This window comes from Panicum hallii, chromosome 2 (genome assembly GCF_002211085.1).
Source record: "Panicum hallii strain FIL2 chromosome 2, PHallii_v3.1, whole genome shotgun sequence".
Classification (NCBI taxonomy): domain Eukaryota; kingdom Viridiplantae; phylum Streptophyta; class Magnoliopsida; order Poales; family Poaceae; genus Panicum; species Panicum hallii.
The window spans coordinates 44,282,536-44,304,235 of record NC_038043.1 but is presented as its reverse complement, the minus strand read 5'-3'; the positions used below and the strand labels follow the sequence as shown (position 1 = coordinate 44,304,235).

The following is a 21,700-nucleotide window of genomic DNA, read 5'->3' as shown; positions in this document are numbered from 1 at the left end:
CGGACCGGGACATGGGCGTGGCATGGCACCAATGAGTGGGCCTCATCGTGAGATCAAGGAGCGATCGAATGGCCTGGCCTGTTGTGTGCGTGTCTTTCGGAGTCTCTTCTGGTGTGACCATTGACCGGCATGGGCAGGGATCAAAATGTGGAGATGTGAGCCAGGGATAAGGGGATCAATCAAACGCGAGCAGTGCAAAGTGAAATGGCACATCGTGGACCAGGGCAGTACGGTCGTGCTTCTTGTTTCTACCGCTTTTCCACCCCTTGGCACACAAGTTAAGACTGAGGAAAGTGGTCGTTTGGAAGGGACGATTTCCGCAGTTTGGAGGGTGACTTTTGCAGTAGAAGCTAAGCTGGATGATCCTACGACTACGAGCAGCATGCGCCGCTGTCCATCTCAAACCAGGGAAGAACAGGACAGCCTAACAGCTGCAAGGATTTTATTAAACTCGAGCTGGGAACACGGGACGGGGGCGGGCGGATCCCAAATCTCTCCAACGATTCTCCCGGTCTCTCCCAAAAAACAATCCATGGCGTCGATGCGCAGCAGCACATGAGGGGCCTGCAGGGTCCTTTCAGTTTCAGTCCACCGCGATCTCACCCGGCCGCTCACCGATTGGGCGAGTTATTCCGGACAGCTGTGTCAGCGTCGCCCATTACAAAATGTTTGCGTCGCCCGATCGCGCCAGTGCCCTGATCGACCGAGGGCGCTGCCGACACGCCGTGCCTTTCTAAGCGCGACATCTGACGACTTCTTTTTTTCGGAGGTGAACATCTACTGGCTTCTCCCGGTCGAACGAAAAAGGCAGCTCCGAAGGTTTTCTGGTGCAGCAGCGAGCTCAAGATTAGTGGAGGCCTCACGCGCCCGAAACACCAATGAATCGTCGCGTAGAGTAAGTGCCTGCGGTGTGTCATAGAAACGGCCATGCTCCCCGTTGCCAGCATCATCATCCTCGTTTCCACTGCACTCCAGCAATCCAAGCCGAATGAGATGGAACATAAAAAATGGGTTATAAAAATTCCAGTTGTGCTTAGCAGGAGTATAGTACAGAAGGAACACCTTTTTTTTTTGAAAGGCAGAAGGAACACTTTGTTCTGAAAAAAGAGAGGAAAAAAAACGCTTGATTTTAGCATAGCAGGTCGCCGATCGATCCGCCATTATCGTGCTAGCAGTAACTGACGTGGGTCCCACATCGCCGCCCTCTTACTGCCAGTCTGGCCCCACGAGGCAGTGGCCCCATCCCTCGCGGCCATCTGTCGAGCCAGCGACCTCGCAGTCGCAGCCCCACCTCAGCGCTCCGCCTTCCGTGAGCGGAGACCCTCCTGCACCGACCCCTGCTGGTTCCGCTAGGCCCCGGATGTCAGTGACACGTCCCGCGTCCCACGCGAGCGTTACACCCCGCCGGGCGCACGGGAGCGGTCGCTGTGGACCTGTGGTGCGGCGGTGCCCAGCGCAGCGCGCCCCAGCCTCTCCTGCCTCCTCTCTTCCTCTCGCGCGACCTCGCAAGCGCGAACCCCGCGAAGCCGCCAGGCCACGAGCCCACGGCTCCCCCCCGCCCCGCTCCCTCCGCCGCCTAGGGTTTTCGACCGGGCGCCGCCGCAGGGGCGGTCCGGGATGCGGGTGGGCCCGCGCAGGTAGCCCTCGGACCCACCACCGCCGCGCCGCGCGCCATGTCGCTCCTGCGGCGGCGGAAGCAGCCGCCGCCGCCGCCCTCGGATGGCAACGGGTCCGACCACGACGACGACGACAAGGGGAAAAGGCCGTCCTCCTCCTCCGCGCCGGCGTCCAAGGAGGCGACCAGGCGGACCAAGGGCAAGTGGTCGTGCGTGGACAGCTGCTGCTGGTTGGTCGGGTGCGTGTGCTCCGCCTGGTGGCTCCTGCTCTTCCTCTACAACGCGATGCCGGCGTCGTTCCCGCAGTACGTCACGGAGGCCATCACGGGCCCGCTCCCGGACCCGCCCGGGGTCAAGCTGCAGAAGGAGGGGCTCCGCGTCAAGCACCCCGTCGTCTTCGTCCCCGGCATCGTCACCGGCGGGCTCGAGCTCTGGGAGGGCCACCACTGCGCCGAGGGGCTCTTCCGCAAGCGGCTATGGGGCGGCACATTTGGCGACGTATACAAGAGGTTGCTTCAGTCTCCTCCTTTTTTCAATTCTGGAATCGCTGTATTGCGCACGAATTTAATTTTTGTTATTAGCACATCAGTTTTGTCTGGGTTATAGGAGGACTATCTTTATGTTTCGTTTGGTCGAACCATCGATTGAATGTTCGTTGTCTGCATCGCTTGTGCTTTAAGCTTTACTTTGTTTGGTCGTTAATATTTGTTTTAGGAAATAAAGGTCCCTGCTACGGTATTTTCTACCTTTGTGTTAAAACAGCAATGATGCGTGTGCCTTTGAGATGTCTTTTAGGTGACTTCTGCTCTTCTGACAGCTGTGAGGAGTTATGTATTGTGTTGCCTCAATGGCAGGGTGTTCAACTGGGATCTCTGCAACAATGATTGTTCCATGGTTTTATTTCTGGTTCTTGAGCAGTGGTTCATATTTTCCTCATACTTTCAGTTTGGAATGTGCTTGATGGATAGTTTAGTGGCTTGTTTTGTCCCAATTCTCTGTTTAGTTGTGTGGCTTCACAAGATGTGAAATATAGCAGCAAGAACGGCTTTATTTTGTCTTGATATGTTGGGATATTTTGTTAGTATCAGGAATGGAATTTGGGTATGCAGCATGTGCATTTTGGACCTGCCATGGATCTGGTGTCTTGTGATACTGCAAAGTGTCCCCGCTATTCTTGTACTATGTGCTTGTCCTTGCTTGCTATTTATCTCTTACAATTATTTTTGTTGTAGATGTATCATGTATCTGCTATTTTTTGGCTTCTTCTTACTAGCACTATCCAGTTACCACATGCGACGAGCTTCTTGTATTCACACTTCTGCATCATCCTTACCTGGATGGTAGTGGAGATATGGGATCTGTCTTAGTGTCTTAAAAAAGAGAAATATTATTTTCAGTAAATCATGCAGTTTCTGAACTTTTAGAAGATAACTGCAATTTGCATGAAAACCAGGAACTTTCCGTAGTATACAGTGTAAAGTTTGACATAGGATTTGGTGCCCCCCCCCCCAACAGCAGTTGTATCATACTACATATTGCTTTTCTATAAAGATCTATGTTTGCCTACTTTCTGATGGAGAATACTGACCAAAATTCTGAACAACACACCTGCTGGTTGTTCCATATGAGCCTTATTCTGTTAACTATAGGGAAAACAAAGGTATTACACTTTTGCTGATACTATTTTTTTATTTCACTAGCATTTCAGCTGGATGGTAATTTTCTTTGCAATTTTTTTTCTTCTGAAATGAAGTAAGCCCAATTAGACCCAAAATAATTTTACTAGAAAGTGAAAGATGGTAAGTTCATTTTTTTACTTCCTGCCATGTGAAATGCCATTTCTTGGCTCATTTTGAACTCAGGTGGCCTTGTTCCACCACTTATGAATGCCATAAAGTTTTTGAGTCACCTACTTTACATACGGTGACAGTTTCTGCATTGCATTTTGAGGACATATTTTTTACATACATCTTTATCAAGTTAGTTGTGGTGAATAAATGTGCTTGTTATTCATATCAAGACATTATGTAATAATAATTCACAAGATGTTCCCCTAGCAATAGGAGTGACAGTACCTAGATGAAAAACAACTGGCATCGTGCGCTGTAGCCTTACCTGAAAACATGCAGAGGTCGTTTGAAGTTGTATCAGAGATCCTCTTTAATTTTCACAACTGAAACCTATGTTAGGGTCAAGCAGGATTGCAAAAAGCAACTGTGACATGAATACAAGAACCTTCATGATGTTTTACTGAATTTGACAGTCACTGTTACTAAGGTTTACTTGGAGTGAATGTTGTCACTTTGGGACTTCACATTATGTTTACTCTAACTTGTTGTACTGGAAAAATGTTTTGGCTACCATACAAGTTGTTTGTGTTCAATTAATTCGTGTTCTTTATATTCCATAAAGCTTGCGGTGTTGTTATTTATCTAATAAGTTATCATATTCTCAGCCCTTTCTTCTGCTATGCAAATACAGCATTCCAGTGAGTTGTGCACTTTTACTTTGGCTGCAGAGTCTTACTATCTCACCTGTAACTTTTTCAGACCTTTATGCTGGGTTGAACATATGTCATTGGACAATGAAACTGGATTAGACAAGCCAGGAATAAGGGTTAGGCCGGTCACAGGTCTTGTTGCAGCAGACTATTTTGTACCTGGATATTTTGTTTGGGCTGTGTTAATTGCCAATTTAGCTCGTATTGGATATGAAGAAAAGACCATGTATATGGCTGCATATGATTGGAGGTTATCTTTCCAGAACACCGAGGTACCCTTCTTTGATGACTTCATACCAGTAGATTAGTCAGAGGTCACCACAGATTGGCTATTCAATTCTGATGCTTTGGTTGTAGTTCCTCTGTGTAAAAATGGTACTGGTATAGAATGGACTGTTCTGTTTCTAATATATATTACCATCTGCAGGTTCGTGATCAAACCTTGAGCAGAATAAAGAGTAACATTGAACTCATGGTAGCGACAAATGGTGGAAATAGAGTGGTGGTGATCCCACACTCTATGGGGGTTCTCTATTTTCTGCATTTTATGAAGTGGGTTGAGGCACCTCCTCCCATGGGAGGTGGCGGTGGTCCAAACTGGTGTGAAAAGCATATTAAAGCTGTATTGAATATTGGTGGACCTTTCTTAGGAGTTCCCAAGGCTGTTGCTGGGCTTTTCTCATCTGAAGCCAAAGATGTTGCCGTTGCTAGGTAATTCAATTTAAGAGTTTGGTAGTTCTAGTAGGAAATTATTACTTTATCAGGGTGGCTGAAGTTTAGTAGGCTGTGCCTACTAAGATTATATTGTTTCTTAATGCAGTTCTTTATAAGATCGCATCTGATTAATTCACTGTTTATCTATACTAGCTGTTAGGATACATCAGACTATAGATTGCATTTTATGTTTATTAACATTAGTTGTATATATGCTTATTTCAGACCATTCTAAATTACGCTTATCTTTTCTTGACAAGATTTGCTGTATCTTATTTAATCCATAGCCCTGGCACCTTGGGGTCTTTGCTGGTGATCTTTTTTCATAATTATTTTTAAATGGTAAATTGCTATGATGCCATGTTAATTCTGGTCATGTGTTACTCACATAAAGTTAGCATATAACCATGTCCATGGTGATGAAATCCATTCAATATTTTGGTATAAATTGACCATAATTGTTAATCTGTGTTCTCTGATGAGGTTTGTGGGGATTGAATGGCACACGATCTAGCTTAGAAGGGTCATTGCATAAAATCATTATATTTTAGCTGATAATACTTGTTGCTTTCTTGATGCTCTGAGGAAATTCAAGAAATGCATGTTGTCCACTTTTCAATGAATGTACTTATCCTGTTCAGTTAGATAAGGGATCAACTCATTTATTGACCTAAGCGAGCTATAGAAAAATGCCATGGAACATTCTCCCCAGGGTAGTAAAACTTTACATATTCTTGAAGAAGAAATCAGGCCTAAAACGTCGTATATGCATGAAAGGAGTAACTCCTAAAATCAATGTATCACTGCAATAAATTAGTCGTTGATGCAAATCTAAGCATTTCTCTGGTAGCTACCGTTGACCCCCTCAATTGAGCAGTATCTAGTCACAGGTTCAAATCTGAGCTCAATTAGTGGTGTCATCCATCCTAAAATGGTGCAGACGTGCAGTAATCTCCCCATGTGCTTTACAGTCATATATAGACCAGTATCCCAGAGTTTGTAGATATGGCAAATAAATTCATTTGTTAGCCTAACTGAATCCAAATATTGTTCAGCATTTGGGTTGCTCAGGTGTTGCAATGTGAATGCATTTGAGTATGTAATTTTTTTTTTCTGATTTTATTTCAAACATGAGTTTGCAGGTGTTGGATACCATTTTATTCTGATATATTTATCTTTATTTGTTCAAATAAATCGCTCTTGGTGAAGGAAAGGAAATTAGGTCCATGCTAAATTTTGTTCTTTACGTACAGAGCTATTGCACCTGATGTTCTGGACTCTGACTTTCTTGGACTTCAGACTTTGCGCCATTTAATGCGTATGACCCGTACATGGGATTCAACAATGTCAATGATCCCTAAAGGTGGTGATACAATTTGGGGAGGTTTGGATTGGTCTCCAGAAGATGGGTGTGAATGCAAAGCTAAGAAACAAAAAGGAAACGACACTGAGGTTTCTGATGACATTAATGGGGAAAGTGTTGAAATTCCACCTGAGCCTATTAACTATGGAAGATTGGTATCTTTTGGTAAAGATGTAGCAGAAGCTCGTTCTTCTGAGATTGAGCGGATTGAATTTCGTGTGAGTATTCAGCAGCGTGCCGACACCACTTTACTTATTTTTAAGGGTCTGATGTTTTCTTGTGCTACTTGTCGGTTCCTTTTACATTTTGCATTATTCATTCTGTTTCAGATATTCTTTTTCTGTAGTACGCAATTTCCATATTCATCTATCTATTATATAAATTTGGTGATAAGCTATCACTTATGCTGGTTTGAACCTTTGAGGGTACACCATGAAAGGTTTGGGCCCAGATGAAGCTCTTGATTTAAGATGAAGCTCTTGATTTATCATTGATTATCTGAGATTTCCTCTATACTCTACCAAAAACAAGTTAAGAAAATCTTGAAAGAGCCTTTTTAGTGGCGATAATAATTATTTGTTAAAAACCAAGGACCTAGTGCTTTTAAAAATGTTAGTAATGCGTTGGTATATAAATTGACTTCATTGCATTAAGGGCCTAAGGCATATATATATATATATATATATATATATATATATATATATTGGACTTTTAGTTTTATGAAAATGGATCTATGAGCTGCATATGATGTATTTTTAACATTTGAACGAATTTTTGCTTTGACCATTTCAGGATGCTGTTAAAGGCAATAATATTGCCCATTCAAATACGTCATGCCGGGATATCTGGACAGAGTATCACGAACTAGGGTGGGGAGGAATAAAGGCAGTTGCAGATTACAAAGCTTACACTGCTAGTTCCATTATAGACCTTCTTCACTTTGTTGCTCCAAGGATGATGCAGCGTGGAAGTGTTCACTTTTCATATGGAATAGCTGATAACTTGGATGACCCAAAGTATAAACATTATAAATATTGGTCGAATCCCTTGGAAACTAAGTATGTGTCCTATTCTATATTTTATATGTTACATTTTCTTTATTCTGCCTATTTACGTGACTGGCCATTATTCTAGTGTTTTAACTTATCATTTCATTTCCAGGTTGCCGAATGCACCTGACATGGAAATATTTTCAATGTACGGAGTAGGCATTCCTACTGAAAGAGCATATGTCTATAAGTTGGCCCCACAAGCTGAGTGTTATATACCTTTTCGGATTGACACCTCGGCTGAGGGTGGGGATGAAAATAGCTGCTTGAAAGGGGGTGTTTACTTAGCTGATGGTGATGAAACTGTTCCAGTTCTTAGTGCTGGCTACATGTGTGCAAAAGGATGGCGTGGAAAAACTCGGTTCAATCCTGCTGGCAGCAAGACCTACGTAAGAGAATACAATCATTCTCCGCCCTCAAATCTCCTGGAAGGCAGGGGCACTCAGAGCGGTGCCCATGTTGATATCATGGGGAACTTCGCTTTGATTGAGGACATCATCAGGATTGCTGCTGGGGCAACCGGTGAGGAAATCGGTGGCGATCAGGTTTATTCTGATATATTCAAATGGTCAGAGAAAATCAAGTTAAAATTGTAATGTATGGGAAGATGAAATGCCTATTAGTGGATTGCGTGCCAGAGTGCAATTCTGTGGATTTTGCTTTGCTATTGTAATTTTCCACTCATTCGTCCCTTTTGCAAATTCATTGACAGGAAGCTGATGCGATGTTGTACCACTATCTTGGGAATTATACGGCATTGTATATTAAAATGTACAGGTGTAAGTTACATTGGCTAGCAGAAATACGGTAGCTTTTATCTATCGATTATTTTATTAAGTATTTGCTAGGTATTTTTTCCTTTTTTAGAGAAAAAGATACAAACTATGTAGGAGATAAATTGTTCATTTAACGATCATGTTTGTCTATGCTCATGTTATCTTGTCTGCCATTGCGTTCGTAGCACTAGTGATTTTGTAGCCACTCTTCTCCTGTTCTGTGGCTGAACAAAACACTCTCTTCGATCACAGATATAAGTAGTTTTAGTCGTGCGCAAACGAATTTAGCGTCTTCACAGTAGCTCATTTAGCGTCTTCACAGTAGCTCAAGAATTTTTTTTTTTTGCAAAAATCACTTATATTTGTGATAGGAGAAAGTAGCTCAAGAGAATCCTGCCGGGCTCAGCAAACATGGAGCATGGCTGATGACCCGTCCAGTGTTGTCTCGGCCCGCGCCGAGACCCGACTCGGCTGTCGAATCGTCAAGGACTCGAGGCAGACCACTCTGGCTGGCAAGCGTCAGCACTAGTGTAGTAGTGTCGAGGTCGAGCATGCAACGGGCCGGCGCACATGCACACGGTGTGCGGCAGCGGCACGGGGGTTCCGTGGCTACGAGAGAGAAGAGGCCGACGCCGAAGCGGCGCGGGCTCGTGCCGGCCACGTTCCTCCTCAGTCCTCACTCCCGCGGCGAGCGACCGCGATCCGCAAGCATGTGCTCGTGAAAGCGGCGCGCGACCCAACAGGGGCGGCGCCGACCCCGCGCTGCCCTTCCGTTCCCCGCACCGCCGGGCGCCGGGCGCGGGCGCATTCAAGCGGCTGCCGGCGCGCGCCGCCGCCGAGCACCTGCAGCAACAGTGCGCGCCCCACCTCGGCCGTACGGTCTCCGGGGGCCGGGGCCGTGCGCCCCCCGACCGTGACGGAGCGAACGGACGGCTCCGTCGCCCCTCGCCCGCCACGGAGAAAGGCACGTACCGCTCTCTGCTCTCTGCTGGCTGACTGGCTGTGTTTGGCCGCGACGTCCGCGTCCGTCTCGCCTCCGACCGGCCCGAGCGCAACCACCGGGAGGGGAGGGGAGGATTCGACCGACCGACCGGCCAGCCGATGCGTGTCGCGGCAAGTGGCCCGTCTGCCGCTGGGGACCTCGCGGTTTCTGCCCTTCGCCGGCCGAGCGCGCACTGGCCGGCCGGCGTCCGCGCACGGTCCACGTCGCAATAACGTCCCTGCCGCCTATCTGCCTACCGGTCCGCGCCTCGCCCGGCGCGGTCTGCTCGCCCAGTTCATTGCTGATACTGCCACCCTGAATTGAAGAGCGTGTAACCATCGGCATCTTGCTCGCATTGCTGTTCGACCTGAGAGACCGGAGCATCGAAGCTCCGCCCTGTCCCACTCCCAGGTCGGTGGTGCCCCCGAGCTATTCTTCGCGACACGCCACGAGCCCACGGCCACGGCGCGCTACATGCCATGTCGCGCGGCGCGCGCAACACGACACTCCGACCGGTGCGCCCGCCGCCACTGCCATGGGCGGTGTTTCAGGGGAGGGGAGGGGAGGGGAAGGGAAGGGAAGGGAAGGTCCCTGACCTGGCCACGCTTGTCGTCTTCCCGACACGCGCGCGAGGCTCGCACGGTCACAGATTTTTCAGGTAGGTGTAACCGGCGCCCGCTCCGGCCGCCTGTATGCGCCGTCCCTCTCGCTCGCGGCCATCCTGTCCAGATCGCGCCCCGGCATACAGATCGGCCGTCCCTGTCGCCGCTCGCCCGATGCGTGGCGCGTACTCGCGCCGCATCCGATCCTTCCTCCGCGCTCCCATGCAGCGCTGCCGCAGTACACACCAAGCTAGCACTAGCAGCAGCGGCAGAAGCCATGATCGATCGGCCTCGACACCGAAAGCAAACAAAAGGCGTGTAATAATTCAGCAGCCACAGCTAATTGGACAGCGCTGCGACACTTAATCATGCACACGCTCCTTTTGCCCTGCGAGTTCCGCAACTGAATCTTCGTGCTCGATCCTGAGCTCTTCGAAAGGTCTAGGATCGTTCGCCACAGCTGGGCTGCTAAGGCCTGTGAGCCTACGAGCGGACACGGACTGCTCCGCCCATGCCGGTGCTCGTGCTCATCAGATCGGCTGGGGGCACCGATCTCGAGGGCAGGCCATGGCAATTGGCATCTCCAGCCTCCTAGCTAGAGTGTCGTACATATACGTGGCATGCCGTACTGTACAGGCCGAAGATTCCATCTCTGATGAGGTTATCCATTACAGTATCTTTTGTTCCAGGTCACATTGCTCCAGCTACTTGCTCCTCGCCGTCTTCCTCGAAACCGATCTGGGAATATTCTACATGCCGAATGCTCATGCTGTATGGATGCATACACTTCGTATCACTCGATCACTGACAATTATGTATATGTAAAGATATTGTGGGAAATAATTACAAGTTAAACCAGAGCCCTGGCTGCTTGATGCTCCAGCTTGAGGGGCCATGGCATGATGGAACGGGATCGCTTGCTGACAACGCATGCCATGTCCCAAGCTATTCCAAGAACTCTCACATCCACATCCACATACATGCCGAGTGCTATTTTTAACCCGACTGCAGAGATGGTCCATGATGCAGCAGATCATGATTAGCTTCGAACGAACGTTGTGCTGATCGGGTAAGGTTACAAAGAAAACAGATGCTTCAGGTACAAGTTACACAAATCTATCCAGAGATGCAGGCTAGGCACGAACTACATTATTTGCAGATCAAAAGCTCATGAAACTGATGCGAGCGAGAAAGACGGCAGCTTCATGGAATATTAGCCGGTTGAGCCTGGCCTAGTTCGATGTGTGCTAACCAGTTAGCAGCTGTGGTTTTGGTAGAGAGCATCAACACATATTCAGCAAAACCATGCGCGCTAATGATGACCGTTTGGTGAACTATGCATAAGAATTGGCCTAGGACAACGTTGGAGCAACGTGACGCCCCCACGGAACGAAAAGTATTAACAACTTCAGCTGATGGAGAGTTCCCAACTCCTGATCGAAATACTACAGGTAGTGTACACTTTTTTTTTTAAGATGACAGGCAGTGCACACTTTTATATTTCATATGGTTGTGGATGACAACGTTGTGGAATCCCAGAGAAGGGAAACAAAGGTTTCAAGCAATCTAGCCAAAATACAGTTGATGTCAAATTGTCGATGATTTTACAAATTTAGGGCAAGGACAAAAGTATATGCGAGATGCTACATAGAGAATTGTTTTTTAAAATACAGTTGATACGCAGACACTCGTATACACACACAGACGCACACTCAATACGTGCAAACAATACGTGCAAACTGTTATTTATTGACGGTTGCAGTTCGGTCATTTCACAAACTGCCTCAATTCGTTGGTTTGGAATTTGATCCTGCCTCAGTTCCTTTCTAATCACAATTTTTGGATTTTTACATTTTATACATGGAAAAACATATTTCAGGGAGCGTACAAACTTCAAATATAGACAGAGTACAGACCATGCTGCGCATTATTATTATTTTTGAAACGAAATACTGCAGCATTATTAAACTGCAAGAAATGAACGGAGAGTAATGGCAGTGTTTTGACTTTTGGCAGTGTTTTTCCGGATCTTAACAAGCTGCCCCCTGGGCGATAGCGCGGTTGGCCACGAGGCTGGTCGTGCCGTACACGGGCAGCTCATCGGCGCCGGCGCCGCGAAGGCTTTCCAGCTCGAAGAGGTCGGAGCTGGCGTCGCTCCCCTCCTCGTCCGCCTCCAGCTCCTCGAGGCCCCGCACCAGCTCCTCCACCCTGCGCCGCACCACCGACGCCTCGGCGTCCGGGCGGAACCTCACCGTCCTCGGCTCCGACGGTTCCGCCGGCGCGTCAACCGCTTTCACGGTGCTCATCGCGGACTTGCACGGTGGCTGCGGTGGCGGAGGCGAGACTGGGGGCTGCGGGGTGGCTGCCGGTTTCTTGGGCTTCCTTTGGAGGCGCGCCGAGGAGAACAGAGCCTTGAGTGCGGACGCGAACGTCGCCGGCGACGGCGGCTGCGGCCCGGAAGATGGCGGCACTGAGGCCCTTGGTCGGATTCTTGCGACGGGGAAACATGGCCTGCTCTTCTTCTTCCCTTTGCTCTTAGGTGGTGGGGTTGCCTCCTCGGCGTCCGCGGCGACCGGTTCCTCCGGCATCCGCGGCGGGGGCGGGCTGTGGCGGCGGTTCGTTGACTCGGTGTCGGTCGTCGACGCCGAGGAGCAGGAGAAGCTGCTGTAGCTGGCCGATGAGTCCGACGAGGACGTGGTCGACGACGCGTACCCAGAGTGGCGCGGGCGCGCAACCACTACAGCCGCCTCCCGCCGGCGCCTGTCCCTGTCCGAGCTCGAAGAGTGCCTCGGCTTGGTGGCCGCGTCCTTGGCCCACCAGAACTGCGCCGTCGCGGGCGCGGCGTCAGCGACGTCCGCCCCGGCGCCGCCGCCGCCGCCCTCGTCGAGGGAGCGGTAGATGGCGTCGAGGAGCGAGGCCGAGAAGGACCCGCTGGACGCGGACGCCTGCCTGCGCTCCCCGCGCGCCCGGCGCGGCGGCGGGAGCGGGGGCGGGTGCTTGCCGCCGTGGCAGTGGTCGCGCCGCTCCATGCCAAATTCAGTACTTCACGCAGTGACCGCGCCCGCACCACAAGCGGCGGCGCCGAATAAGGCGAGGGATGGAGCTCGGTGTGAAGTCAGTGGATCGGAAGTGGCGAGGAAGGTGGGCGCGATCGGTCGATGGTGAGGATCGGTGGGGGGAAGAGGGCGAGACGTGCGCGGGGAGGCTTTTATAAGTTGGTGGTGCGTGCCGCGGAGTGGTGGAAGGGAATCCGCTGCGCTGGCGTGTCAGCATGTGTCCTTTCGCAGTTTCGCTCGCCGCTCGCCGGCTCGCCGCCACCAACCGGCGGGCTCGGGACGGGCGCGGCAGGGAATTATTTGCCCGGCTATCACGTACGTGGTGGCCGGCCGCTGTATCATTGCCCGCCCGCCGGGCCGTGGCGTCAAGTCACCGCGCGCTGACGACGACGACGGGCGCACAGCTGAAATGGCATGAGCGCCCGGCCCTGGTGTAGTACACTTGCTCTGGAGCTATAACTTTGTCAGGGAGCTTCCAAGGTAATCAGGCTAGCTAAATTATTGGAGACACGGTGAAGCGGGCGACCGCCGCCCCCCCCCCCTCCCCCCCCCCCCGAACAGCCCAGCTCGCATGGCCTGATCATGCCTTGCGCGGCGGACAAATTGCACGGGACCAGGAATAGCCTGACGGCATGTAATGTAAGCCAGGCACACCAACTTTGTGAAATTGGAGTTGGTTCCCCCAATATCGTCTTGCAGCAATATTGTGAAACTGGAGTTGATTTTGTTACGAAACAAATGAGGATGACCTCATCCACAGGAAAACAGGGGCAGGAGCTTTCCCGCTCACGCACACACGTCGCCTCGGTCAGGACCTCATCCACGCCCACAACCGCACGCTTCTCGCGGCCGTGCATCGTGGGCGACGGCGTCCACAACACCGGTGATGCCGGCTCCCACGTGTGCCTTTTTATTGCCTATAAATAACTCATTGCTACAATAATAAAAAGCTCATTCACTTTTACATCTCTGTGATTCCACTGCGATCACATTAAGTTCTAACACGTTATCAGCACCAGCTCCAGCCAACTGAGAAGAAGAAGGAGAAGAACACCGGCGACAACAAGGGTAAGATGCTGAGGCGCTCACCCAAGATGCTTGAACTCCATTGTTTTCTCCGTCACAGCTTCTGTAGGCACTCCGATCTCCAGTACGCCGCACTCGTCGTCGTGGTCGTCATGGTGGAGGCTCTGCTGATGCAGCCCGTCGCGCCGACGACCTCGAAGCTCGCCGTGCCCACGTCCTCGTCGCTCGTCGGGGGCCTCCAGTGCCGCCGGACTCCTGCTTCGCAAAGGGGCGCATCCTCGTGCGCTCCCCACGCTACCGCCCATCCCATGGATGGACGGCCATGGTGCGAGTCGAGCGCGTGGGGACTGCCGGCGCCACCGGAGGTCACCGGCTTTTGCTCCGTCCACGGATGGACCTCATACTTCCACGACGAGGGTGGGCCATCGGCAGCAGTACCGCATGCCTATGGTATCGCCTCGCCATGGCGGTCTCCCTCGCTGACGTACTCGCCGATCCGCTCCTCCTCGCCATCGTACTCAGCGGAGACGCCGCCCTACACACCGACGCCAGCTGAAGAGCGCGGCGGCCGCGTGAGGCCTCTGGTGCCGCCGGGCTTCGAGCCTCGGCGCACCATGGCCGCACGCAGTGGAGTTCCGCCATACTACAACAACGAGAAGAGCTCCCTCGCGACGACACTGGCGGACTACTCCGAGCTGGAACTCACGCCTCCACCACCACCGCTGGCCCCCACTTCGGCGCGCCCGAACACCACAGCGGCAGCCAACCGCCGCCCTGGACTGCGCCGGCCGAACATGATCTTCATGGGCCACATCCCGAACGGCCGGCCCCTATGCAATCCTCCTCGCTCCGGCGAGGGGGAGGCCTAGGCACGCCGGAAATGGAGGAAGAGGGGGCGGAAGGGGGAGATCCGGCCACGCCATGGCTAGATCCGGCGGTGGCAGCAGATCTGCAGGATAGGCGGCGGGATTCAAGCGGCTGCGGCGGAACCAAGAGGAGGCGGAGAGCTGGCGGCGGCAGTGCCGCCAGGGTTGCTAGGAGGTGGACCGGATAGGGTTAAAACCCTAACTATCACCCACCGGCCTTTTTATGCTGAGCAGCGGCGTCACGGGCCAAGATGGGCCTCACCCGGCTAGGCGCGTTGCGCCCAACGTCCCCCCTCGCTCCGCTTCACGGGTCGTGGTGGGCTGAGCGGCAGCCCAGTTCGGACTACCCGCTCACCCAAGCGCCCGCGCCTCCTCCCCTCGGCCAGCTGGGCCGAAAGTGGTGGCTGGCTGAAACTGAGGTTGGCCCGCCGCCCAGTTATCATTTCCCATTTCCATTTAATTTATTTATTCCAGCAATTTACATTCTAGTCCCTATACTTTGCTTTATTTACATTCCAGCAGTTCTGAGTCTATGTAATCTTACATTTAGGCTCCTGTTCTTTCCTGTTAATGTAATTATGTGTTTGTTCAGCATTGTCTTGCATTCCCATGTTCATTTCATTACTTTGTTTTGCAAATTACTATTCTTGCCCATTTATTTCATGCAATTTACTTCATAATGCTACATTCAATCTCTAATTTGGAATAAATTTCTTGACGTTGAGACAACATGAGATCTACACATACAAGTGTATAGTGACTATCTCCTCAACTCAAAATTAATTTCCTTTATGTTGAGACAACATGAGATCTACACATACAAGCGTATAGTGATTATTTCCTCAACTCTGAATAAACTTGATTGCTCACATTTAATTTGAACTCACTCTATTCTATCTAAATTTTCAAGATTGGTCACATGAAAAGTGATATTCAAACATCACTAAAGGATCTACACTATTATTAGTGACTATCCTAACATATGATTCTCAAATTTTGGAATATGAAATGAATATCGAGCTTATTCAAACATAAAAGATTGCCTCAGTTTCACACCAACTTATTGAGATTATTTCACTGTTGGAGTTCAATTTTTATTGAATTCACTTCATTGCATCAATATTGCCATATTTCTCAAAAAATATTGGCATATTGGAATGTAGGTGAGATGGCCAACAAAGAGTTTGAGGTACTCGCTCTTGATGGTCATAATTTCCCTACATGGGCAACTGACGTCAAAGTGAGTCTGTCGCGATGTGGACTTTTTCAATGCTTGGCAGATTCTGAAAAGAGTACTCAAGTATCGACAGAGAAATCCACCCAGACTTGAAGTCTAAATACATGATGGAGAAAAATCATAAGAAATCATATCCACCCAGACTTGAAGTCTGAATAAATCATAAGGAATCATATCCACCCAGACTTTTTCGATACATCACAAGGAATCATATCCATCCAGCCTTGAAGTCTAAATACATGACGGAGGAAAATCCACGTGAATTGTGGAAAAATCTCAAGCAGTGCTATGAATAGAAGAAAGCGATTGTTCTACGTGAGGTAATTCATTAGTGGAACCATTTGCGCCTACAGGACTTTAAGACTGTAGATGAATACAATCATGCTATTCATAGACTATGCTAGAAACTCCGGTTCTGTGAGAAGGCGCCTACTGAGGCTGAAAAGATAGAGAAAGCATTATCAACAATGCTTCCATCTGAAAGAATTCTCACACTCTCATACCGTGAGAAGAACTTCAAAGCTTATGCTTTATTGATCCAGACATTACGCCAGGCAGAGAAAAACCATGAGTTGACTATCTGGAACTCTCAGCAGCGCCCTCTGGGAACTGCATCTCTGCCTGAAGTACATGCAAACATGAAGAAATTTGTTCAGACTGGAAACACCCAGCCTGGAGGTTCAACTAGCAAAGGCAAGCGCAAGAGAACCCACAAAGCCACATGGCAAATTCGAGAAGGGGAAAGCGATCTCTAAGCCAAAGCATGAGAACAACAACAAAAACACTTGTTACAAGTGTGGTTGTTATAATCATGTGGCAAAAAAGTGTCGCACCCCAACACATCTGGTAGATCTCTACATGAAGTCCGCAGGTCGTGCACAAAATCACCAGAAGTTTGAAGCACACTTCGCCTCTCACAAGTTGGAGATGGGCACTTCGGACCAAGTTCCACATGGAGCGGGACCAAGCAACGCCATGACTTCGCTACCTGCTGGGGAAGAACCTCTGAACATCGGCGACATGCTCGTGCACTACTCCGCTGATGTGTATGGAGACCTCATTTAGGCTCCTTACCACTTAGTCATTTCCCTTAATTTGCAAGAAGTATTGTAATTCGAACATGATGTTGCTACCTTTCATTAGCTTTGTTGGATTGTATTAGGTACTATCCTTAATTAATATCATCAGTGTGTTCTATATTTTTCATGAGTTCTTATTTAAATTCTGAATTATATAGATTTCTACAGGAGTCAATCTAATGGAGGAAGAGATGTGCCTAGTGGACAGCTGTACCACTAACACTATACTTAGGGAAGTGAGATATTTCCAAACTCTTACAGAGAGGGAAGGAATGGTTCTGACCATCGCTGGACGCGATGCAATGATAGTAGGTTCTGAAAAGGCCACTGTCACACTTCCAATGGGTACACAAATAAATATCGAGGATGCATTATTGTATCCCGATTCAACATGTACCCCACTAAGTTATAGAGATATCCGAAAAAATAGGATTCATGTGGAAACACATGAAGAAAATAAAGAAGAATTTCTTCTTTTCACAAATGATATCAGACAAGGCAAAGAGACACTTGAAAAGGTGCCCTCTCTCCTATCTGGATTGTACTATATCTACATCAAACCCGTACCATATGTTGCGTACAAAGTGATTTTTCAGAATGCTGACACATTCCAAACTTGGCACGATCGCCTTGGCCATCCTGGAGTTGGGATGATGAGAAAAATCATTGGCAATTCAATTGGTCACAGTGTGAGTGATAAAAAATTCCCACAATCCTCAGATTTCGTGTGCACTTCATGCGCAAGTGGGAAGTTAATTTTAAGACCCTCACCTCTCAAAATACAAGCTGAACCACTAAAGTTCCTTGAACGCATTCAGGGGGATATATGTGGACCTATTCAACATTTATCCGAACCGTTCAGATATTTCATGGTCTTAATCGACGCATCCACAAGGTGGTCACATGTGTAGCTCTTGTCAATGCGAAACCATGCATTTGCAAAGTTGATTGCATAAGTCATTAGACTTAGAGCAAGCCAATCTGAACATCGGATCAAGTCGATCAGAATGGACAATGCGGCTGAATTCTCTTCCAAAGCTTTCAATGATTATTGTATGGTATTAGGAATTGAGGTTCAACATTCAGTGCTGTATGTTCACACACAGAACGGTTTAGCAGAATCTCTCATCAAGAGAATAAAACTCATTGCTACACCATTATTGCAAGATTGTAATCTACCAACAACTTGTTGGGGTCATGCAGTCTTACACGCTACAGACTTGATACAATTGCGCCCAACTGCATACCATTCAGCCTCCCCGCTGCAATTGGTTCATGGTGATCCTCCAAGTATTTCCCATCTGCGGAAATTTGGTTGCGCTGTAAACGTACCGATATCACCACCAAAGCGTACCTCTATGAGCCCTCACAGGAAATTGGGGATCTATGTGGGGTATTTTTCTCTGTCGATCATTAAATACCTGGAGCCCCTCACAGAGGACTTACTCAGTGCCCGGTACGCAGATTGTATATTCAATAAAGATCATTTTTCGGCATTAGGAGGAGAATTCAAGTGCCATACTGAATGCCAGGAAATCAATTGGGATGCCATTGACACCCTAAAGGAGGATCCGCGTACCAAAGAGACTGAACTGCAAGTTCAGAGAATCATTGAGTTGCAAAACATTGCAAACAATCTGCCAGACGCATTTACCAACACCAAAGGTGTCACAAAATCATCATTCCCAGCAAGGAATATGCTGGAAAGAATAGAGGTACCAAATAAAGCTATTCATCTACCATCTCAACAAGAGAAGGATAGAAGTACGGCTAATCCTAAGGGTGCGGTTTCTCATAACTGCACTAGGAAACAAAGGAAGGAAGCCTCTAAACCGGTAAATGCAACTCAACCTCAAGTTGAGAGACAACCAGTGGACATATTGAAAGTGCATTTGGCCTCCTAAGCGGGTTTTGATGTTGATGACATACAAAATTAAGGAGCTAATAAGTTTATCGAGTTATGAATAGGTTAAAATTCAATGAAATGAAAAGGAGCAAGAAAAGACGCTAAATTTGCTTAAAGTATGGTGTTAGGCTTAAAAGAAGGTCTTTTAATATTTTCTATTTTAAATTTGCGTATAGGAAACACCGTACTATTAAGAGGGATGCGAATGGATAGCATGAAGGTATCAAAGTGCTTATTTGAGATGCTAACCATCAAGAAGAGACACAGAATCACACACTTGTGTACCTACCTTTCTGACTGTTTCAGTGTGTGTTGGAAGTTCCGACACATGTCGGAAGTTCCGACGACACATGTCCAAAGTTTCCAGTAAGTTCCGACAAGGGGTTCTCGGCCAGCTAGTTTTAGCTGGGTCGGAAGTTCCAACCCTATGTCGGAAGTTCCGACGATCACTTAACTAGTGCACCAACGGCTAGTTTTTGGAGCTCGGGTATTTATGCCCCCTCAGCCCCTCCTTCACTGGCTACTTACCTAACCTGAGACAAACACTTCTAAGAGCATTTACTATTTCTCCCCAATCCCTCCTTGTGTTAATCCTTTAGTTCATTTGATCTAGGGCTTGGGTGAGAGCAAGATTAGTTGATTTGATCTAGGGCTTGGGTGAGAGCAAGATTGAGGTGTGAGACTCAACCATTTAAGTGAGAGGGCAGCCAAATTCATCTCAAGAGTACTTAAAGCATCTTCATTCTTTGGTTCGCGTTTGTTACTCTTGAAGCTTGCTTCTAGATGGTTTGGCATCGCCCATGGAGCGTCCTCTCGTGTGTGTGCGCCTCGGAAAGTTTGTATTATCCTATCCTTTGTGAATTTCATAGTAAGTGACTCAATCGTCCTTTGTGGTTGATTGAGTGAGGTAAAGGGTTAGTGGAAGATCTGGCTCTTTTTGAGCTCCTCAACGGAGACGTAGGTTCCTTAGTAGAAGTGAACTTCGGGAACAAATCTCTTGTGTCTTGTGCTTATTGCATTTATTTAGTTCTTGTTGACCTAGAGTTTATTTTATGCCGATCTACGTACTCGAGTTGTTGTGCTTGCAAAGATCACCTACAGAAGTCTCCTAGTATCATTGTGCAACTTTTGATTCAGCCAGGTTCTGCAGTTTTAAGTTTAATTTTGAATTTCGTATAAGAATTTTTCTTTTGTCGAAAGTTCCGATAGATTTAATTGCTGCGAAGAATTTTTTCAGATTGTACAGTTACGTCTATTCACCCTCTAGGCATCACCAAGATCCTTTCAATTGGTATCAAAGTCTAATCTCTTGATTAAGGCTTAACTGCTAAGGGATATCAAGATGTCTATAGTTGGGAATGGTGCCGAAGCCGCCACAACCGTCGCTGCTCAACCAATTCCGGTACTGGGTTAGATGGTGCCGGAAATCCCTTTGGGCAAACAAGCCATTCATCCTCCATTCATGATGCCGACTCAAGTTCGAATGATGAAAGGGAGGGTGAGACATCGGAAGCAAGAAGAAGGAGAAAAGAGAAGATGAAGGCTAAAATTGAGAAGAAGGCTGAGAAGTTGATGATGAAGCAAATTAAGAAAGAAAGCGAGAAGCATCATTTCTTTGGGCTAAATCAAGTTCCTCATAACTATACTTCATCTCAATATCCTACTTCTCAATTTCAATCGGTCCACTTGGGAAAACCTTCTTTGTTTGATGGGACGTATTATCCCAAGTGGTCTTATGACATGAAAATGCATCTCTACGAGCTTCACCCCTCTATTTGAGAAGTTATGGTTGTAGGTGTGACTCCTCCTACGAACGGTGTACCCACGGCTGAACAAGCTCAATACTACTTCTGCAATGCGCAAGCCGTGAGGGTCGTCACAAGTTCCCTTTGTGCCCAAGAATTCAACAAGGTCCGCAATGTTGAAGAGGCCAAGAAAATTTAGAACACATTAAGAGAAGCTCATGAGGGGACCGATGAAGTTAGAAAAGGCAAGATGGATTTGTTGCAAGGAGAGCTAGAGCACTTTGTCATGTATGATGAAGAAACCATGAGGCAGATGTATGATAGACTAATGGTGCTTGTAGCAGACATTAGATCTCTTGGAAGCACGTAGTGGGAAGATCACAAGGTGACAAAAAATTTGCTTAGGGCTTTCACACCAAGGAACCCTATTCTTACAACAATGATTAGAAGAGATCCCAAATTCAAGGTCAAAACATCTAATCAACTTCTTAGTGAAATTCTTCATCAAGAGTTGGTTGAGAGGGATGTAGCCAAGTCACTTAGTCACAAACTGAACAAGAATGTAGCACTCAATGCTAGCTCAAGTGACAAGGTTGAATCAAGCCCCAAGACTCTAAAGTCAACAAAGGAAGATTCAAGTGATGAAGGCTCCACCGATGAAAAGATGGCCTTGGTATTGAGAAACTTTAAGAAGTTCATGAGCAAAAAGTACTACAAGAAAGGTGATGATGACAAGAAGAAACCATCACAAATAAGATGCTATGAGTGCAAAGAAGTGGACCACCAAATTGCCTATTGCCAACAATTGAAGAACAAAGAAAGAGAGCAGAAGAGGTACAACCAGAAGAGTAAGGACTACAAGAAGAAATATCAAAGTCATGCTCATGTTGGTCAAGAGTGGGAGTCTAGTCATGAAGTCTCCGATCATGAAGGTATAACAACTCTAGCCATACCCAAATCTTCAAGAAAACTCTTCAACAACATCTCCGATGACGAAGATGATGCCCTCTTTTATCTCATAACAAGAGGGACTATGGTACAAGAATCATCCACCTCTTTCTCTCATCCTTCCACCATATCTAGTAGTATACAAAATGATCTTGATGATGAGGAAGAGCAACATAAAGCATTCATAATAAAATAATTTGGAAAGAAAGGTTTTAAAAAAATTGAAAAGCTTATG

General features: G+C 47.8%; 2 protein-coding genes across 2 annotated transcripts; one reads left to right on the top strand and one right to left on the bottom strand.

Moving 5' to 3' along the window:
* Positions 1-1,673: 1,673 nt before the first annotated feature.
* Positions 1,674-8,079, top strand: LOC112880526 (phospholipid:diacylglycerol acyltransferase 1). Its single transcript, XM_025945187.1, has 6 exons — positions 1,674-2,125; positions 4,166-4,388; positions 4,544-4,827; positions 6,084-6,411; positions 6,986-7,251; positions 7,355-8,079. Exons 1-6 carry the CDS (start codon positions 1,674-1,676, stop codon positions 7,836-7,838), a joined length of 2,037 nt encoding a protein of 678 aa, XP_025800972.1. The 3' UTR covers positions 7,839-8,079.
* Positions 8,080-11,375: 3,296 nt separating this feature from the next.
* On the bottom strand, positions 11,376-12,941 carry LOC112882985 (protein BIG GRAIN 1-like). The gene has a single exon (XM_025948185.1). The coding sequence runs from the start codon at positions 12,629-12,631 to the stop codon at positions 11,633-11,635; it is 999 nt and encodes a 332-aa protein (XP_025803970.1). The 5' UTR covers positions 12,632-12,941; the 3' UTR covers positions 11,376-11,632.
* Between the last annotated feature and the right edge of the window lie 8,759 nt (positions 12,942-21,700).

Excerpts from the sequence above, each read along its gene's own strand:
- LOC112880526 (XM_025945187.1), top strand. The coding sequence starts at position 1,674 with ATGTCGCTCCTGCGGCGGCGGAAGCAGCCGCCGCCGCCGCCCTCGGAT. Across the intron at positions 4,389-4,543 it reads TATCTTTCCAGAACACCGAG|GTTCGTGATCAAACCTTGAG; the intron begins GTACCCTTCTTT and ends TACCATCTGCAG. Across the intron at positions 4,828-6,083 it reads AAAGATGTTGCCGTTGCTAG|AGCTATTGCACCTGATGTTC; the intron begins GTAATTCAATTT and ends CTTTACGTACAG.
- LOC112882985 (XM_025948185.1), bottom strand. The coding sequence starts at position 12,631 with ATGGAGCGGCGCGACCACTGCCACGGCGGCAAGCACCCGCCCCCGCTC.